Here is a 17,141-nt window from a genome sequence, read left to right on the forward strand (position 1 = left end):
CGTCCTTCGAGTTCTTCCTCACGGTAATCCTCTTGTTGTGGCTGCTATTTTGCAATCCCTACTGATTACAATGCTGGGTTGGAAAAGTCCAGGTTATTTTATGGTACGAATTCTTTCACATAGCTTCTCTAATCCTCTCTGCCAGGCAGAACTGTTTATGGTGCCAGGCAATCTTCCCAAGAGCTTCTGTTGGCTTTCTTGAGACTTACCTTAGTTCCACAGTTTTCCGGTCGTGTCTTCAGAAATGACATTCCAGTCAAAGCCCTGCCAAAACAAGTATTTCCAATTTCTGATTCAATGCAATAGATATTATTGAACTTATGCAAGTAACTCTTTTGCCACAAAATAAGAATACTCACAAATATTTTCTAATTCCAGAGCGGTCAGGAAGGGAGAAAAGTGTATGTTTCAATTTAAAGAAAGAAAGAAACAAACAAAAAATGTTTTAACAAATTGTTGAAAAGCTGTTCAGTAATGTTTTAGTCAGAAGTTATAAAATTCTGTTTCACCAATTTAGTCTCATGTAATTAATCTTTCTTCTGTTGAATTTGCAGTGTTACTGTGGTCCGATCTTTCTGTTTAAATCCTGGAAGTTAACATTTAATGTTAATTGATATTTCCATACTTGTCCCTAGCATTAAGTTGGTCATTTTCTTGGTTGCTTTTCATTCTCTTATTTCTGTCTGTGTGTCATTAGTTTTCCTGGTAAAGCACTCTGGTGTAGTGTTGGTAAATTCTTTCAGGTTTTGTTTATCTGGGAATGTTTTATCTTTTCTTCCGGTATGAAGGATAATCTTGCCGGATATAGTATTCTTGGTTGAAACTGTTTTTCACTTTACACTTTGAATATATTTTCCCATTCTTTCCTTGCTCTCATTGTTTCCTGTGAGAGGCCTGATGTTAACCTGATGGGATAGTCTTTATAAGTAATCTGACATTTCTCTCTTGCCAATTTTAGTATCTTGTCTTTGTGGATTTGGCCAATTTGGCTATGATGTGCTTTGGAGAAGATCTTCTTGGGTTGATTCTATTAGAAGTTCTTCGTATTTCTTGGGTCTGGATATTTGCATGCCTCTGTAGGTTTGGAAAATTTTCTTTCAGGATTTCATGGAATAGATTGTCAATGCCCTTATTAGTTTCGTCACCTTCTGGAATATCGATTATCTGGATGTTTGAGGGCTTAAAGGTATCTAGTATTTCTCGTATATTATTTTCATTTTTTTGGGTTATCTTCTTATTCTTTTTGATGATTTTTTTCTAGGTCAAAGGTTTTGTCTTTAACATCTGAGATTTGATCTTCTACGTGGTCTAATCTGCTTTTAATACTTTCGAGGAGGCTTTGATTTCATGTAGCACAGCCTTCATCTCTAACAGTTCCATTTAATTCTTTTTTTTTTTTTATAGTGAGTATTTCATTTAGATAGTGGAAGAACTTCCTCACCTCTTGGAATTCGTTGTCTCTTTTCTCTTACACCTTCTGGAGTTCATTGTCTCTCATCTCTTGCATCTCATTTAATTTTGTCACTATGAATATTCTGAATTCTTTATTGGACATTTCCATGAATTCCTTTATACTGTTTGTGGATAATGAAGGATTGTCCTCTACCCTTGAGGAAGAGATATATTCTTGGTTTCTCATATTTCTTGTGCCTCTGTGGTGGTTTCTGGTCATCTGATAGATTATATGAGTCTTTCTAATGGATTATATGTGTCTTCCTAATTTCTTGGAGTTAATTCTGAGCTTTCAGAGGTGTGTGGGAAGAGGTGATCCGGAATCTCTCTGCAGTTCTGTTACCCTGATGTTTACCAAGCAACCTGCACTTTTGATTTTGGGGTTGGATATTACAAAGGCCTCACAATTTCTAGGGAATAGGTGCACCTGGGTTGAACTGTGGGGTTTCAACCGAGAATTCAGAGGTGTGTGGAAGGAGAGAAGCCATACTCTCTTTGTATCTCCGTGCTTCTCCCTGCTGCTGACTCTGTAGTCTCTCTTCTCTGAATTTTAGTAATTTGGTGGTGAATTTACTTTTGGTTAATTGCTTAGAGGTTTCGGAAACTGTAAGATGGTGTACTTCCCTTTACTGTGGGTACTTCTGTGACAAATTCTCTATTCCTACTGTGTTTTGCAAAGTGATATCCACAGAAAGAGATTTTAAGTAAATATTTATAAAGAGGAGTTTCTTCCTTCAGGCAGTAAGTTCAGTAAGGGTTGAGGATTTCTACGAACCAAAAAGTACTCAGATGCTTGGCTACTGTGCACCTAGGCCTCTCTAGACACTCAGTGTGTTGAGGCTGAGCAGCAGAGTAGGAAAGTAAGGCAAAAAAAGGAAAAAAAAAAGTAAAAGGAAAAAGAAAAATAAAACTAGACGAGACAACCAAAAAAGAAAGAAAACCATCTTTTAAAGGTTAAAAATGAAAACCAAGTGGCGTGTCAGTGCACAGAGCTAATGTGGCAGGACATACCTCAAATTTAAAGTGACTTCTGAAATTAGCAAGAGAAAGGAAAGGCCCGAGGTGAGAAGATATGTTTTAAAAATTAAAAAAAAAAAGAAAAAGTGTAAAGAGAGACAGACGGGGAGAGGACAGAGGTTGCCCCACTTGTATGAGAGTTTCTGGGGTCTGGAAAATAGGGTTTAGAGCAGTGTTTCAGTCACCTTGGTCCCTGAACATGGCAGGACATACCTCAGATTTAAAAAGGCTTCTGTCTGAGAGGCTCTGGGTTCTGGAAGATGGGGTTTAGAGAGGAATTTCAGTCTATGCTGCAGCCTTTCTAACACCCATGTACAAAGGTAAATTTCAGATCTTTCTCAAGGCAAAGAGACATATTTATTGCAGTACTTACATATTTCTTTACTTAACATTCATTACACTTCTACCAGTTTTATTTAGTTCCTACAAAATAAACAAAAAAACTCACGCTGGGCACGTGTGCATGCATGCCCAAACTCCTGAGAGAAGAATGGAGGAGAAGGAATTGTGGCGTGACCAGCCCCTCTGGGGATGATTTCTCACTTTCTGTCTCTTCGCAAGCACGTGCCCTATAGCAAAAATCTCTCAAAACCAAAACAAACCCAAACCCAAACTAAAAAACAAAGACTGACCTTTATTTAGGGTTACAGGCCAGGAGCAGAGAAATGTGAACCAATGGGGGAAAAGTAGAGACCAGAAATAAGATATCTACATGTAATAATTTCAGTTGTTATAATTCCAAGATGAGGGAGTGATTTGATAAATGCTATTGTGCTGGGGGGTATCTGCATTTGAAAAAATTAACTCTGACAGAAAATGTGTTTGATGAGTCAAATATACAAAGAAAATATCAGAAAAGTTAGTAGAAAATAAAACTTACATGGAAGGGTGATAATTTTCTTAACTTCAACATTATTCAAGCTACAAAAGTGTCAACATATTTGGATAGAGAAAAACTTCAAAAATGCTCAGTGTTGGGAACCAGCAGTTAGCGTAATGGCTATGTCGCTGGACTCCCACGTAGTCAACCGCGGTTCGCGTCCCGGACCCGGTGGCTTAAAACTCCGCCGGGCGCGTGTGCGTGCGTGCCCAAGATCCCGAGAGGAGAATGGAGGAGAAGGGGTTGCGGCGTGACCATACCCTCTGGGGGGGGATTTCTCGCTTTCTGTCTCTATGTCTTGCTCTGTCTGTCTGGCGAGCACACGCGCCCTATAGTGAAAACCTCACGCCCCCCCCGAGCACACGCGCCCTATAGCGAAAACCTCACGCCCCCCAAAAAAAAATGCTCAGTGTTAAAAAAATCATAATTGTTTTTCAAAGTTTATTTGTTTTATTTGTTAGCTTGGTTGTCAAGCTTCCAGCAAGAGGCAGTGGGTGCTCAGGTGGGCAATCACAGGAGAGATCAATGAGTGACCAGTGTGGGAAAACCACCTGGGGCAGCTGCATCTAGAGGGGCCAACAGAAGGCCAGGCAGTGTGAGGCAGTGTACCCATAGCATGGAGGGTCAGTCATGCAGAGGACCCCCAGAGGAGACTTCAGCATCTGTGGGATGGTCAGGCCACTGGGGGACACAGAAGAGACTGGAGCTGCTGTCCAGGTCCAGCCCAGCCCTTCCTCCCATCCTCCTCCCTTTTCTAGGACACAGGCTGATGGTGGCCATGATGCTGAGAATCTTTTCATGTGTTATCTATATGACTCTGGTAAAGTGTCTGCTGAAATGTTTTGCCTATTTTTCTTTTGGGTTTGTTGTTATTGTTAAGTTTTGAGGGTTCTTTATGTAATTTGGATACAAGTCTTTTGTCAGGTAAGTAATTTCCAAATGTTTTCTCCCTGTCTGTGGCTTAACTTTATATTCATATTAGAATGTTCTTTGTAGAGCAAACTTTTATAGAGTTTTCCATTTCGCTAAAGTTAAATTTTAACTTATTTTCAACTTTTGGACAACTTTTCATTCCTGGGATGAATTCCATTTGGTCATAATATATCATCTTATTCATATGTTTATTTTAAAATTGATGGACCAGGCAGTGGGATGGTGGTTAATGTGGCTGGATCCCACATGGCTGACTGCAGCATGACCATCCCCCATGGGGAGTGTTTTCTCATTTTCACTTTCCTTCCCTCTCATTGTCTTTCTCTGGCAAGTTCATATGCCCTCTGGCAAACAAACAAACAAAGTTTAAAATAGATTTATTACAGTATAAATTATCTGCCATAATTTGTCATTTTTTTCTCTTATAGAATATGATTTGGTGTTGTACATAAGAACTCTTTGCTTAACTCAGGAGCAAAGATTTCTCTAGCAATTTCTTTTAAAATTTATTTCATTTTATGTTTTCTATTTTGTGTTAACTTTTGTATAAAATGTGAATTATGCATCAAATTTTGTTTGCATACAGATTTACAGTTTTTCCAACACCATTTGTTGAAAAGACTATTCATTCTTCATTGAATTACTTTGTATCTTTAACAAAAGATTTTTGAGCATAATTCTATGGTATTATTTCTGAACTCTCTATTCTGTTTCACTTATTTATGTGCTCATTTATTTATCAATGCAACAGGGTCTCAATGTTGTAGCTTTATAGTAAATTAAAAATTAAAAAAATTAAAAAAATAATTGTGAGAGGGCATGTGCACTCACCTGAGAAAGACAGAGAGACACACACAGAGAGAAAGAGAGAGAAGCACCCCTCAGTGGAGTGTGGTCATGCCACAATCCCTTCTCCTCCATTTCTCCATCCTGTTGAGATTTTGGGTTTGTATACATATGCACCTGGAATAATTTTCAAGCAGCTGGGACTGGAATTTAAACTGTAGTCAGTCATGTGGGATCTGGTTCCCTTAATCATCAGGGTACAGGGCCATCCCACTATAGTAAATATTAAAGCCCAGCAGTGTGAGTCTCCCAATTTTTCTATTCATATTCAAATTTATTTAGAATACTCTAGTTTCTTTGCCATTCCATATAAATTTTAGAATCAACTTGTTAGTATCTACACAATATCTCGCTGGAATTTTTATTGCAATTTTGGATTGCATTACATCTATAAGTCAATCTTGGAAGAATAAATGTTTTAATAATCTATAGTCTTTAAACTTTTTTAAAAAAAGAATTATTTATTTAATTTTATTTGAAATAAAACAAGAATCAGGATAGTTACTTGGGCAAAGTGATTGACTCTGATTGATGGTAGTGAGGAATGATTTGCATGTGGTTATATCTTATACCTACTGAGAACGTTGAGCTTTTTTGAAACACTGTGATGGTGCTTGCTATCTCTCTATGACTAGTTACAGAAATAAACTCCTTTCCTCTCCAGCCTCTGCTTCTCATTTCATTGACCAAGAGAAGAAGCAGCATAACTTATTTGGCTGGTAGCAATTGCACAATCTTTGAGATGTTGAAAAAGGAGTTAAGGAACCAGCAGATAGTGTAATGGTTATGTCTCTGGACTTCTACATGGCTTATCACAGTTTGTGTCCCACACTTCAGGGGCTTGAAACTCAAAGTAGGTGCGGATGCCTGCATGCCCAAATCCTGAGTGGAGAATGGAGGAGAAGAGATTACAACATGGCCACCCCCATGTCTCTGTCTCTATAATGCACTTATATGCCTTATAGCAAAAATTTCTCTAAAAAAAAGAGTTAAAAGGAGTAGTCACAGATACCCTTAATATCCTTAACTGTTGTTCTCTTCCTGGATGTTACTGAAAATGCTGGACTCTATTAACTGTGAGAAGAACGTCTTTGAGGAGGAATTGAGGAAAGTGTGATTAGCACGTTGGTTCCTATCAAAGGGGAACATATGAGAGAACAACAAATGGGACGAAATGGGAACAGTAGTTGGCGTAATGGCTATGTTGCTGAACTCCCCTGTAGTTGACTGTGGTTTGAGTCTTAGACTCAGTGACTTAAACTCATGCTGGGTGCGTGTGGGTGTGTGCCCAAGATCCCAAGAGGAGAATGGAGAAGGGACTGTGGTGTGGCCATCCCCCCTGAGGGGTGATTTCTTGCTTTCTATCTCTCTGTCTCCCTCTGTCTTTCTGGTGAGTGCACACACCCTACAGCAAAAACCGCCCAAAACAAAACAAAACAAAACAAAAACAAAGGGAACAAAATGCTTCCCCAACTTCTGATATCAAACTGAAGAAGTACAGGAAAAACAATAAAGTTCACCTTCCTCAAACAAATGAGCAATTTAAATCTCACCCAAAACCTACATGTTAAATACAAGTTCTTCCCTTGCCAACCATTTTGCCTTCAATTGATGGTGTGTATTGAGATATTGGGTTGTCGGAAAAGTCACGAGCATTTTTGCATAGAATAAAACGCATCATGACTTTTCCACCAACCCAGTTCTTTAAGGAACTGGTGCCAACGATGTGATTTGGGTACCAGTGGCCAGAAAATAGACACTTATTTGAGGATCCAGAAACATGTTTACCCGGAACAAAATCCTCCCGGGTTGGGGGGGGGGTGATTTCTCATTTTTCCTTTCTTTCTCTGGAGAGCACATGTGCTCTATAGCAAAAACTACAAAAACAAAACAAAACAAAAAACATTTTATGTGCCCAGTTAAATAATTTTCAAGTAAATTTATTAAGTAGTGCATATGTTACCTCAATTTAGTTTTAGGATTTCCCCATCACACCTGTATTGTCTTTTTATATATTGTTGAACTTGATTTGTTAATATTTGTTATTATTTTCTCAAGGATTCTTACATCTATGTTCATCAGGGATGATATTGGTCTGAATTTCTTGTAACATTTTTGTTTGGTTTTATTATTAGAGTAGTGAAGGCTCATAAAATGAATTGAGGATTGTTATATTTTTTCCATTTTCTGTATTGTGTGAAATTGTTATTTATTTCTTTTAAAATTATTTTTAAATTTTATTTATTATTATTAATTTTAATTTGACCAGAGAGAGACAGACAGAGAAAGAGAAAGGGGAAGTGAGAAAGCAAGCCACCAGGTCCAGGACTCAAACCATGGTCGACCATGTGGGAGTCCAGCCCTTAACCACTACACTGCCTGCTGGCCTGATACTTATTTCTTAAATATTTGGTAAATTTTACCAGCAGAAAAATATGGGCCTCGAATTTTTATTTATGGATAGTTTTAAGCTAAGAATTCAAATTCTGTAGTAGACAGGATTATTTGGGTAATCTATCTTCTTTAGTGACTTCTAAGGAATTGGTCTATTTCTTCTAGGTTGTCAAATGTATGGGCATAGAGTTGTTCCAAGTATTTCCTTATTATTTCTTTTTTTAAACTAAAATAGTTGACAGTTTTATTATTTTCACATTTCACAATACAAATGAAAACTGCACTTTTTTTTGGTCTCACTTCTCTCCTCCAAAACTACTCTTTTTTTTTATTTTTGGAGAGGTTTTTGCTACAGGGTGCGTGCGCTCGCCAGACAGACAGAGAGAGACAGAGGGGATGGCCACGCCGCAATCCCTTCTCCTCCGTTCTCCTCTCGGGATCTTGGGCACACACGCAAACGCGCCCAGCATGAGTTCAAGCCACCAGGTCCGGGACTCAAACAGCGGTTGCCAAATTTGTTAACAGTTTTCCATTTCCAAAACATCCTTAAAGAAAATCATATATGTGATCACATCATCCTCACAGTAGTCCAGTAGAGCAATTATGCCATCTGGATTCATGTTTTTACCAATGAAGAACTGGTAGTTTTTGAAATGAGCAAGAATATGCTTGATTTGTTCTGCAGCCCCTGTCATAATGGTTTTACTCTTTCTGTCTCTGTTCTTCAAGTTTGTCTTTGATGGATTTCATGTAATCTTTGATGTACTTCTTGTAGGCTTCTTTTGTGAAGCTGGTTTCCTGTAAATGATGGTTTATGACAATGTCAACACCAGTGACTAATGTGCTTTCAGTACCTTTGCCCTCAGGACCTTCAGTGGAGGCATTTCCCCCAATGAGCGAGTCATCAGTGTTAACCTCTGTCTTACTGACCATGGCTGATGAGGTCCCGGTACATAATCATGATGGCTGCTAGAGGGAGATGACCATGGCACTTGCCGAGTAGGAGCCCAGAGCTCAGAACAACCGTGGTGCATCACTAGGGGCACTCGGGGATGGGAAGGAGCTGACAGAAAGGCGGGAATGTCTTTACTTCCTCTTCATTCCAGTAAAATAGTTTTACTAGATACAGAATTCAAGGCTGACAGATTTTTTTTTTTCAGCACTTTAAACCTATTGTTCCACTTCTACTGGACTCCATTTCAGATGAGAAAATTTCTGAAATTCAAGTTAGTATTCCTTTATAGACAATGCATCCTTTTTGTGTGACTATTTTTAGGATTTTTTTTCTTAATCTTTAGTTTTCAAAAACTTATCCTACCCAAGATCTTTCTCAGGTTTTTGAACGTGTAGGTTTATTTATTTATTTATTTATTTATTTACTAAATTTGAGGAACTTTCAGCAAATACTTTTTCAGCCCCATACTTTCTTTTTTTAAAAGTCAGCTGGACTGGTGTGAAGCGTATTCATGTAGGGTAAATTCAGTTTACAAGCTAAGTGATGTATAGTGATTAAATGTATAAAATAAATTTTAAAAAATTGCATTTTGAATTGGAAAGAGGTTACTATTATTAATTTTTGTGCTCACCAGAGAGAGACACGGAGAGAGAGAGAGAGAGAGAGAGAGAGAGAGAGAGAGAGAAGTCACCTTCCAGGGGGATGGTCACACAGCAAACCCTTCTCTTCTACTCTCCTCTTGGGATTTTAGGCATGCACACATACAAGCCTGGCGTGATTTTGAAGCTGCAGGGTCTGAGGCTTGAACTGTGTAGTCAGCTATGTGGGATCCATTGTCTTCACTTCCAAACCACCTACTGGCCCAGTGCCATACTTTCTCTCCTTTATTTTTCAAATATCCAAATGATACAAATATTAGATCTCTTGTTATCATCCCATAGATCCCCGAAGCTTTATTAATTTTTACCTATTTTCTTTCTGTTGTTTACATTGAGTAACTTCTACTGATTTGTCTCCAAATTCACCAGTATCCTCCTCTATCATGCCCATTCTATTATTGGATTCATTCACTGAGTTTTTAAAATTTAAGTTATCATATTTTCAGTTTTTTTAATTAAAAAATTTTTTTCAATATGAGTTATTTATTAGCGACTCAACGATGCCTGCTGGTGTTCCAACAGCTCTGCATGGCAATGCTTGGTGAATTAGGACAGTCACATCATTTTATAAGCTGTAATGATATCCAGTGGTTGAATGTATAAAAAATATAAATAAGTAAACAAAAATTTAAAAAAATCTTTTTTTTTAAAGCTTCATTGAGATACAATTCATGTACCTCAAATTTACTCTTTTGTGTTTAATGAAGTGGATTTTGGTATATTTGGAATGATGCACCATCACCCCATCACCACTAGTTAATTTCAGAACATTTCATCACTTCAAAAAGAAGCCTTATATCTTTTTTTTTTTTTTTTTTTTTTTTTCGGAGGGAGGACTTTTGCTGTAGGGCATGTGTGCTTGCCAGAGAGTCAGACAGAAAGTGAGAATTCACCCTCCACCCTCGGGGAGATTGACCACGCCACAATCCCCTCTCTTCCAGTCTCCTCTTGGGATCTAGAGCATGCATGTACACATGCCTGACGTGAGTTTTAAGCCTCCAGGTGTGGGACTTGAACCACAATTGACTACGTAGGAGTCCAGTGATGTAACCATTACACCATGTATTGGTTCCAGAAGGCTTGTATATTTAGCAGTCATTTTCCATTTCCTCCTGCTCCAGTGTTGACAACCACTAATCTACTTTGTATGTGTCTAGATTTACCGACTGTGAACATTTCATATAAATGGAATCATACACAGTATGTGCCTTTTTGTGTCTGACTTCTTTGACTTAGCATAATATTTCCAAGGTTTATCCACATTGCAGTATGTGTCAATATTTTATTTCTTTTTATGGCAGAATGATGTACCACAACATGGATACATCACATTTTAAAATAATTCATTCATCAGCTAATGCAAATTTTATTATGAACAATGCTGATATAAACATTCATGTACAGGTTTTTGTGTGGACCTAACTTTCCATTTCTCTTACAAATTTACCAAATGGTGAAATTTTGGGGCCATAGGGTATCCCTTTATTTAATTAATTAATTTTTTTGTGGATCAACTACAAATCCGTATTAAAAAACTGAACCTTGGGAACCAGCAGTTAGCGTAATGGCTATGTCGCTGGACTCCCACGTAGTCGACCGCGGTTCGTGTCCCGGACCCGGTGGCTTAAAACTCACGCCGGGCGCGTGTGCGTGCGTGCCCAAGATCCCGAGAGGAGAATGGAGGAGAAGGGATTGCGGCGTGACCATCCCCCCTGGGGGGTGATTTCTCGCTTTCTGTCTCTATGTCTCTCTCTGTCTGTCTGGCGAGCGCACGCGCCCTACAGTAAAAATCTCTCCAAAAAAAAAAAACAAAAAAAAACTGAACCTTGACATTGAATCTCCATGTCTCCTACAGAAAAGTAAACATTTTTTAAAATTTATTTTTATTATTATTCATACATTAAATCACTATACATCATTTAGTTTATGAAGATACGTTACCCAGGGTGATATACACCTCAGTCCTGCCCAGTTGAGACCATCATACACATCCTCATCAAAAGATAATAAATTTTATCTGTGTCCCACAAACATCTTATCTTTCCATTTCCCCCCAAATTTCCTACACTCTATTTCCACTTTGTCTCTAGTGTCCATTACAATTTTAATGCTTTTATGTTCTTCAATCTCTCAGTCTCTACCATAGAGTGCATCCAGCCAGTATATTATTATTATTTTTTTTGAGAGGTTTTTGCTATAGGGCGCGTGTGCTCGCCAGACAGACAGAGAGAGACAGAGAGACAGAAAGCGAGAAATCAACCCCCAGGAGGAATGGTCACGCCGCAATCCCTTCTTCTCCATTCTCCTCTTGGGATCTTGGGCACGCATGCACACGTGCCTAGTGTGAGTTTTAAGCCACCGGGTCTGGGACGGGAACTGCGGTCGACTACATGGGAGTCCAGCGACATAGCCATTATGCTAACTGCTGGTCCCCCAGCCAGTATATGTTAAGTGGAGACATGTAATGTCTCTTTTTCATAGCCGGGCTTTTTTTTTTTTTTTCAAGAAGGGAGAAAATTTTACATTTCCATTTAGAGAAACAAACAACAAGAAGAAACATTTTAACAAATTGCTAAACCTATCAACAGCTCAAAAGAAAGCAAAATCCTTAAATTGGGAAAACAAAGCGTAGTAAAGATAAAGACAGTAATGTTTTACTCAAAAGTCATAAAATTCTATTTCACCAGTTCAGTCTCATGTAATTAATATTTCTTCTGTTGAATTTGCAATGTTACTGTGGTCCGATCTTTTTGTTTAAATCTTGGAAGTTAGTATTCAACATTATTATTACTATTTCTTGTCCCTAGCATTAAGTTTGTCACTTTCTTGGTTGCTTTTTGTTAGCTTATTTCTATATGTGTGTCTTTAGTTTTCCTGGTAAAGCACTCCTTTCAGAACTTCTTTAAGAGCTAGTCTGGTGTTGGTAAATTCTTTCGGTTTTGTTTATCTGAGAATGTTTTTATCTTTACTTCCCATATGAAGGATAACCTTGCCGGGTATAGTATTCTTGGTTGAAACTGTTTTTCACTTAACCCTTTGAATATATTTTCCCATTCTTTGCTTGCATATATATTATATATATTAAAGATTTATAATATATATCCTTATCTGTGGTTTTGGCCAATCTGGCTATGATGTGCCTTGGAAAAGATCTCCTTGGATTGATTCTATTAGGGATCCTTTGTATTTCTTGAGTTTGGATATTTGAATGTCTCTCTAGATTTGGAAAGTTTTCTTCTAAGATTCCATGGAATAGATGATCAATGCCCTTATTCATTTCTTCACCTTCTGGCATACTGATTATCTCGATGTTTGGGTGCTTAATGGTATCTAGTATTTTTTGTACAGTATTATCTTTTTTTTTTTTTTTTGGTTACTTTCCTAAATTTTTTTTTGGTTGTTTTTTCTTGGTTATTTTGCCTTCAACATCTGAGATTCGATCTTCTGCATAGACTAATCTGCTTTTAATGCTTTTGAGGGAGGTTTTGATTTCCTGTATTGCAGCCTTCATTTCTAACAGCTCCATTTGATTATTTTTTTATGATGTGTATTTCCTCTTTCAGATCATGCAAGAACTTCCTCACCTCCTGGAACTCTTTGTATCTTTTCTCCTGCATTTTCTGGAGTTTGTTGTTTCTTAGCTCTTGGATCTTGTTTAGTTTTGTCACTATGAATATTCTGAATTCTTTATCAGACATTTCCATGAGTTCCATAATACTATCTGTGGATGATGAAGGATTGTTCTTTTCATTTAGGGGAGAGATATTTTCTTGGTTTCTCATATTTCTTGTGCCCCTGCAGTGGTTTCTGTTCACTGTGTGACAAAAATCTCTCCTCTACTTGTCTGTGTGTTTTGGGGGTCTAGGAGATAAGGTTTAGAACATAACTTTAGTTGCCTTGGTCCCTGAATGTGCCAGGACACACCTCAGATTTAAAATGGCTTCTTGTCTCAGGGTACCTTTTTATTTAACATTTTGAGTAACTCTCTAACTCTTTGAAAGTGGTTGTACTATTTTCCAGCCTCATCAGACAAGTATGAGTTCCAGTTTCTGCACTTCCTCATCACTTGTCAATTTTTGTAACTTTAATTTATTTTTTTCTTTTTTTTTCCTTTTTTAAAATAAGAGAGAATGAGTGAGCATTGAAGAAGGAGGGAGATAAAGATACAGAAAGATTATTTTTATCCATGAGACCCTCTGCACAACCTTTCAGTGAGTGAGGATTACAAGTATACACTACTATCACTGAATTGCTCAAGTTGGCTCAGGAGCTGAACATGGGTCTTCCATGTAGTCCCATGCCATCATGGCTGGGTCAATGACTGTTTCTTTGCTGACATTCTCTATTTAAAAAAAAAATTGTTTCAAGATAATTTGAAGTTTATTCTGGAAGCATTTTTATATTGGCTGTTTTTTGTAAGATAATTAACTTCAACATCTAATTCATCTTGGGATTGGCATCAGTTTATTGTCTTTTATCATTAAAATTGTGATTTTCCTGGTTTTTCATGTGATGAGTGATTTTCAATAGCATTCTAGACATTTTGTTTATAATGTTAGGAGAACTTTGATCCTATTTAAATTTTATTTTATCTGTCTATCTATCTATTTATTTTTTTTAGCAAGCGATTGCTCCATTAGGTTTAGTGTGTAGGTTCTGGCTTTCTCTTTTGGGATTTGGTTTCAATGACAGTTCAGTTTTCAGAGCTCTTGCAAAGCTCTTCTTGTCTGTCTTACTCTTCTGGTGCTGCTGGGATTCCCACTCAGTCCCTGCTAGTGCCAACTGCTGGGGCAGAGGACAAGGCTCTCGGCTGCCTGATATCACTACCTCACTTGCTATAGGCGTGTTGGGGCTGAAGTCAGTGGGCCTGCATTGAGGCACAGAGACACATGGCTTCACTATTGCGGTGCTGTGGGTGTATCGGACCACCTGCCTGATTGTGGGGTCTGGGTGACGCTCCCCATCAACAGTTATCAGTATGGGAGGAAACCCACAGCCTGGGCCTCTCGCTCATGTCTGGTGATGCTCTGGTCCAAAAAGGCCATTGGCTGCTCTGCTCATAGACTGAGAGAGCTGCTGATACGCTCTGGAAAGGTCCCCACTCTCCTCATTGGCCCCACGGAACTGCAGGCAGCTCCTACATCTATATATTCAACTCTGGGTTGCGACCTCCACCATTTCTCCATCTAAGTGGTGAGAGCTTCCTGACATCCAGGGGTCTGTGGGGCAATGAGGGAAGCTCTTTGGACCCTGGGACTTGGGCCCCTTCTTCTCACTCTCAGGGCAGTTCCCATTGGTAAGTTTCTTCTTTCTCGATCCATGGAACTTTCTGGAGGTAGCAGGCATGTTGGGGATGGGGCTCAGAATGGTGGAGATTGGAAGGGGAGGAGGGAGGGAGGACAAGAAGAAGGTAAATTTTTTCTAGATGCCAAGAAATTGCAGTGGGTGGGGGTGGAGGGTATGTGGGCACAGGACAATAGGGTGTGTGATCATGTAGGAGTAGGGGTGAATGAGAAAGAGTTCTGGGGAAGCTGGGAGACTGTAAGGTCTCTAATAGAGCTGGGAAGTTGACATTTAGGAGGCAAGAGAAGAGGCAGAAGTAGCCACATGAGGTCTAGGCCTAACAGGACAAAGGGATTTCCTTGCTCAGGAGGTTACCCATGATGTTGGGACTCCAGAGGGCTGGGGGAGGGGGGACAGAGAGGATGGGAGAGATACATGGAACAGTGGGGAAGAGAATGCTGAACTGCAAGTCAAGGGGGCATTGGGAGGTCCTGTGTGACCCCTCTCCTCACCTTTCTGACAGTGCTTTGCTGAGGTGGGTTCTGACTTCATAGCAAGCCTTGGAGGTTGCCCCAGTCAAATGCAGGTGGCATCATCACCCACCACCATACTGGCCCTTATTGCTTTCATACTTGCTGTTGTCATTGCTGTCCCCTCAACCCCCAGGATCCCCCTATCAGTTCTGACCCCTCTAACAGACCCTGTTCATTTGAAGATGGACCAGGTGACCTGAGGCTGGCATACAGACACAGCCCGTGTGATGGAGTGGTGCTGGTGCAACATCTCGGAGAGTGGGGACACTTGTGCAACCAGGAATGGACTCTGGCAGAGGCATCTGTAGTCTGCAGGCAGCTGGGCTGTGGCCATGCTGTGGGTGCCCCCAAGTATGTCCCGCTGCTCGGAGAAATAGCCCAGCCCTGGCTCCACAACGTGTCATGCTGGGGCAATGAGTCTTCCCTCTGGGAGTGCAATATTGGGGCATGGAGTCAGAGTGTGTGCCCCCACGAGTGGGTGGTGGTTGCTCTGTGTGCAAGTAAGTTGGAGTGGAGGGGGATGTGGAGGGAATGGAGGAAATGGGCCTGGGGAGAAAGGGGGATAGGAGGTGGGTCTGGGAGCTCTCTCTGTCAGGGGCTCCTCACTGGGCACTGGAACCACCCTGACAGTAGAATGTTCTAATTGCTTATGACTTGTTAGTGTCTATGTGTTTAGTGCCCTTCGTCATTCATTCAACAAATAATTAGTTCTAAGAGCTGAGGATGCAGCTGTGAATAAACCTGACAAAAATCCTGCTCTATAGTCGGTTTTCCAGGGAGAGAGAGAGTAAACAAAGAAGTAAAAAAGAGCTGTGCCTGGATATGAATAAACAGAAATAAATGGGGTAGAGGGGAGGGAGTGAGGTTTATAGACGTTTGAGGAGGGTCTGAGGGGCCAGCACAGGTATCTACTCAGATTTCTTACATGAATGGACAAGAGGCAAATGCTTTCCCTCTGTGGTCTGGGTTGAGAGTCTTCAGTTGTGTCTGGGCACTCTATGTAGCCACACACTTGTGAAGACCCTCTCATGGCATCCCGTAATCTGAAGCTGAACCACCTGGCCAGGGTCCTCTAACACAATTTTGGGTCCCAGTGCCAAGTGACAATCCAGGGACCAGCAGATGGCATAATGGTTGTTTCTGGACTCCTATGCAGTTGACCACAGTTGCACATGGGCCCAGCAACTTAAAACTCATGCTGGGCCCATGTGCATGCATGCCCAAAACCCCGAAGGGAGAATGGAGAAAAAGGATTACTGTGTGGTCATCCCCCAGGAGGTGATTTCTTGCTTTCTGTCTGTCTGTCTGCCTTTCTGGTGAGTGCATGTGCCCTATAGCATAACTCTTTCTTAAAAAAAAAAAAAAAGATTAAGACTCAAGAGTGAAAGCAGAGTATTAATGCAGGCATGGATCCCCTCCAAGCAGGGCCTCTCTGAGTGCAGGATTCTGTGTGACTGCCTGGTTACCTGCCCCTGAAGCTTTCCAGACTCAGCCCAGTGCTGATATCCTTGAGAGAGCAGGTCTACTCTCAGGCTGCAGTCCCTGTCAGAATCTCAGGCCAGAGTGGAGTGCTTGGTAGGGATGCCACAGTTGAATGGAAACATCTGGCAACACCTGTAACCAGGCAGGCTACAGGCTGACCAGGGTCTGCATCTTCTGCCATATGGACCTGTTCTTCGCAGATGGCACTTTCCGTGAGATCCGGCTGGTGAAGGGCCACAGTCCTTGTGCAGGACTCCCTGAGATCAAGAATGTGAATGGGGTGGACCGTCTGTGTGGCTTGCATTTGGAGGAGGCCACAGTGTTCTGCCAGGAGCTGGGATGTGGCCCTGCACTCCAGGCCTCCCGCCAAGAAGTGGGTGTTGTCAGGAAGTACATGACATGCAAGGGCACTGAGCCAACCATTCGTAACTGCAGACTCAACAACAATCTCCGCAGTGGCTGTGACCTCCAGCTGGATGCAGAGGTGGTCTGCTCAGGTGAGGCCACCATCTGATTCTCTGAGTGATCCTCAGAGTGACACCATGTCTGGATGCCAGGAGAACAGGGGAGTGGGCCACAACTAGGGTGGGCATTCTCATGCATGTTTTCCTGGCTCAGTCTCCATGGACTTGTCCTGGCTGGGGCACTGGCATAGACCATTGTGAATGTAACTGGAGGGGAAGAGCCTCGACTTTCATGGTTGGGTT

General features: G+C 40.5%; 1 protein-coding gene and 1 pseudogene across 1 annotated transcript in view; one reads left to right on the top strand and one right to left on the bottom strand.

The window, feature by feature from the left end:
* Positions 1 to 8,040: 8,040 nt before the first annotated feature.
* On the bottom strand, positions 8,041 to 8,455 carry LOC102490008 (translationally-controlled tumor protein pseudogene; annotated as a pseudogene).
* Positions 8,456 to 14,501: 6,046 nt separating this feature from the next.
* Positions 14,502 to 17,141, top strand: part of LOC102490434 (scavenger receptor cysteine-rich domain-containing protein SCART1) — a 29,552-nt gene continuing 26,912 nt past the window's right edge. The window contains exons 1-4 of the mRNA XM_027771208.1: positions 14,502 to 14,546; positions 14,943 to 14,954; positions 15,086 to 15,452; positions 16,635 to 16,931. Coding sequence (XP_027627009.1) covers positions 14,502 to 14,546; positions 14,943 to 14,954; positions 15,086 to 15,452; positions 16,635 to 16,931 — 721 coding nt within the window. The remainder of the gene's footprint in view (positions 14,547 to 14,942; positions 14,955 to 15,085; positions 15,453 to 16,634; positions 16,932 to 17,141) is intronic.

This window comes from Tupaia chinensis, unplaced genomic scaffold, assembly GCF_000334495.1.
Source record: "Tupaia chinensis unplaced genomic scaffold, TupChi_1.0 Scaffold000197_1, whole genome shotgun sequence".
Classification (NCBI taxonomy): Eukaryota; Metazoa; Chordata; class Mammalia; order Scandentia; family Tupaiidae; genus Tupaia; species Tupaia belangeri.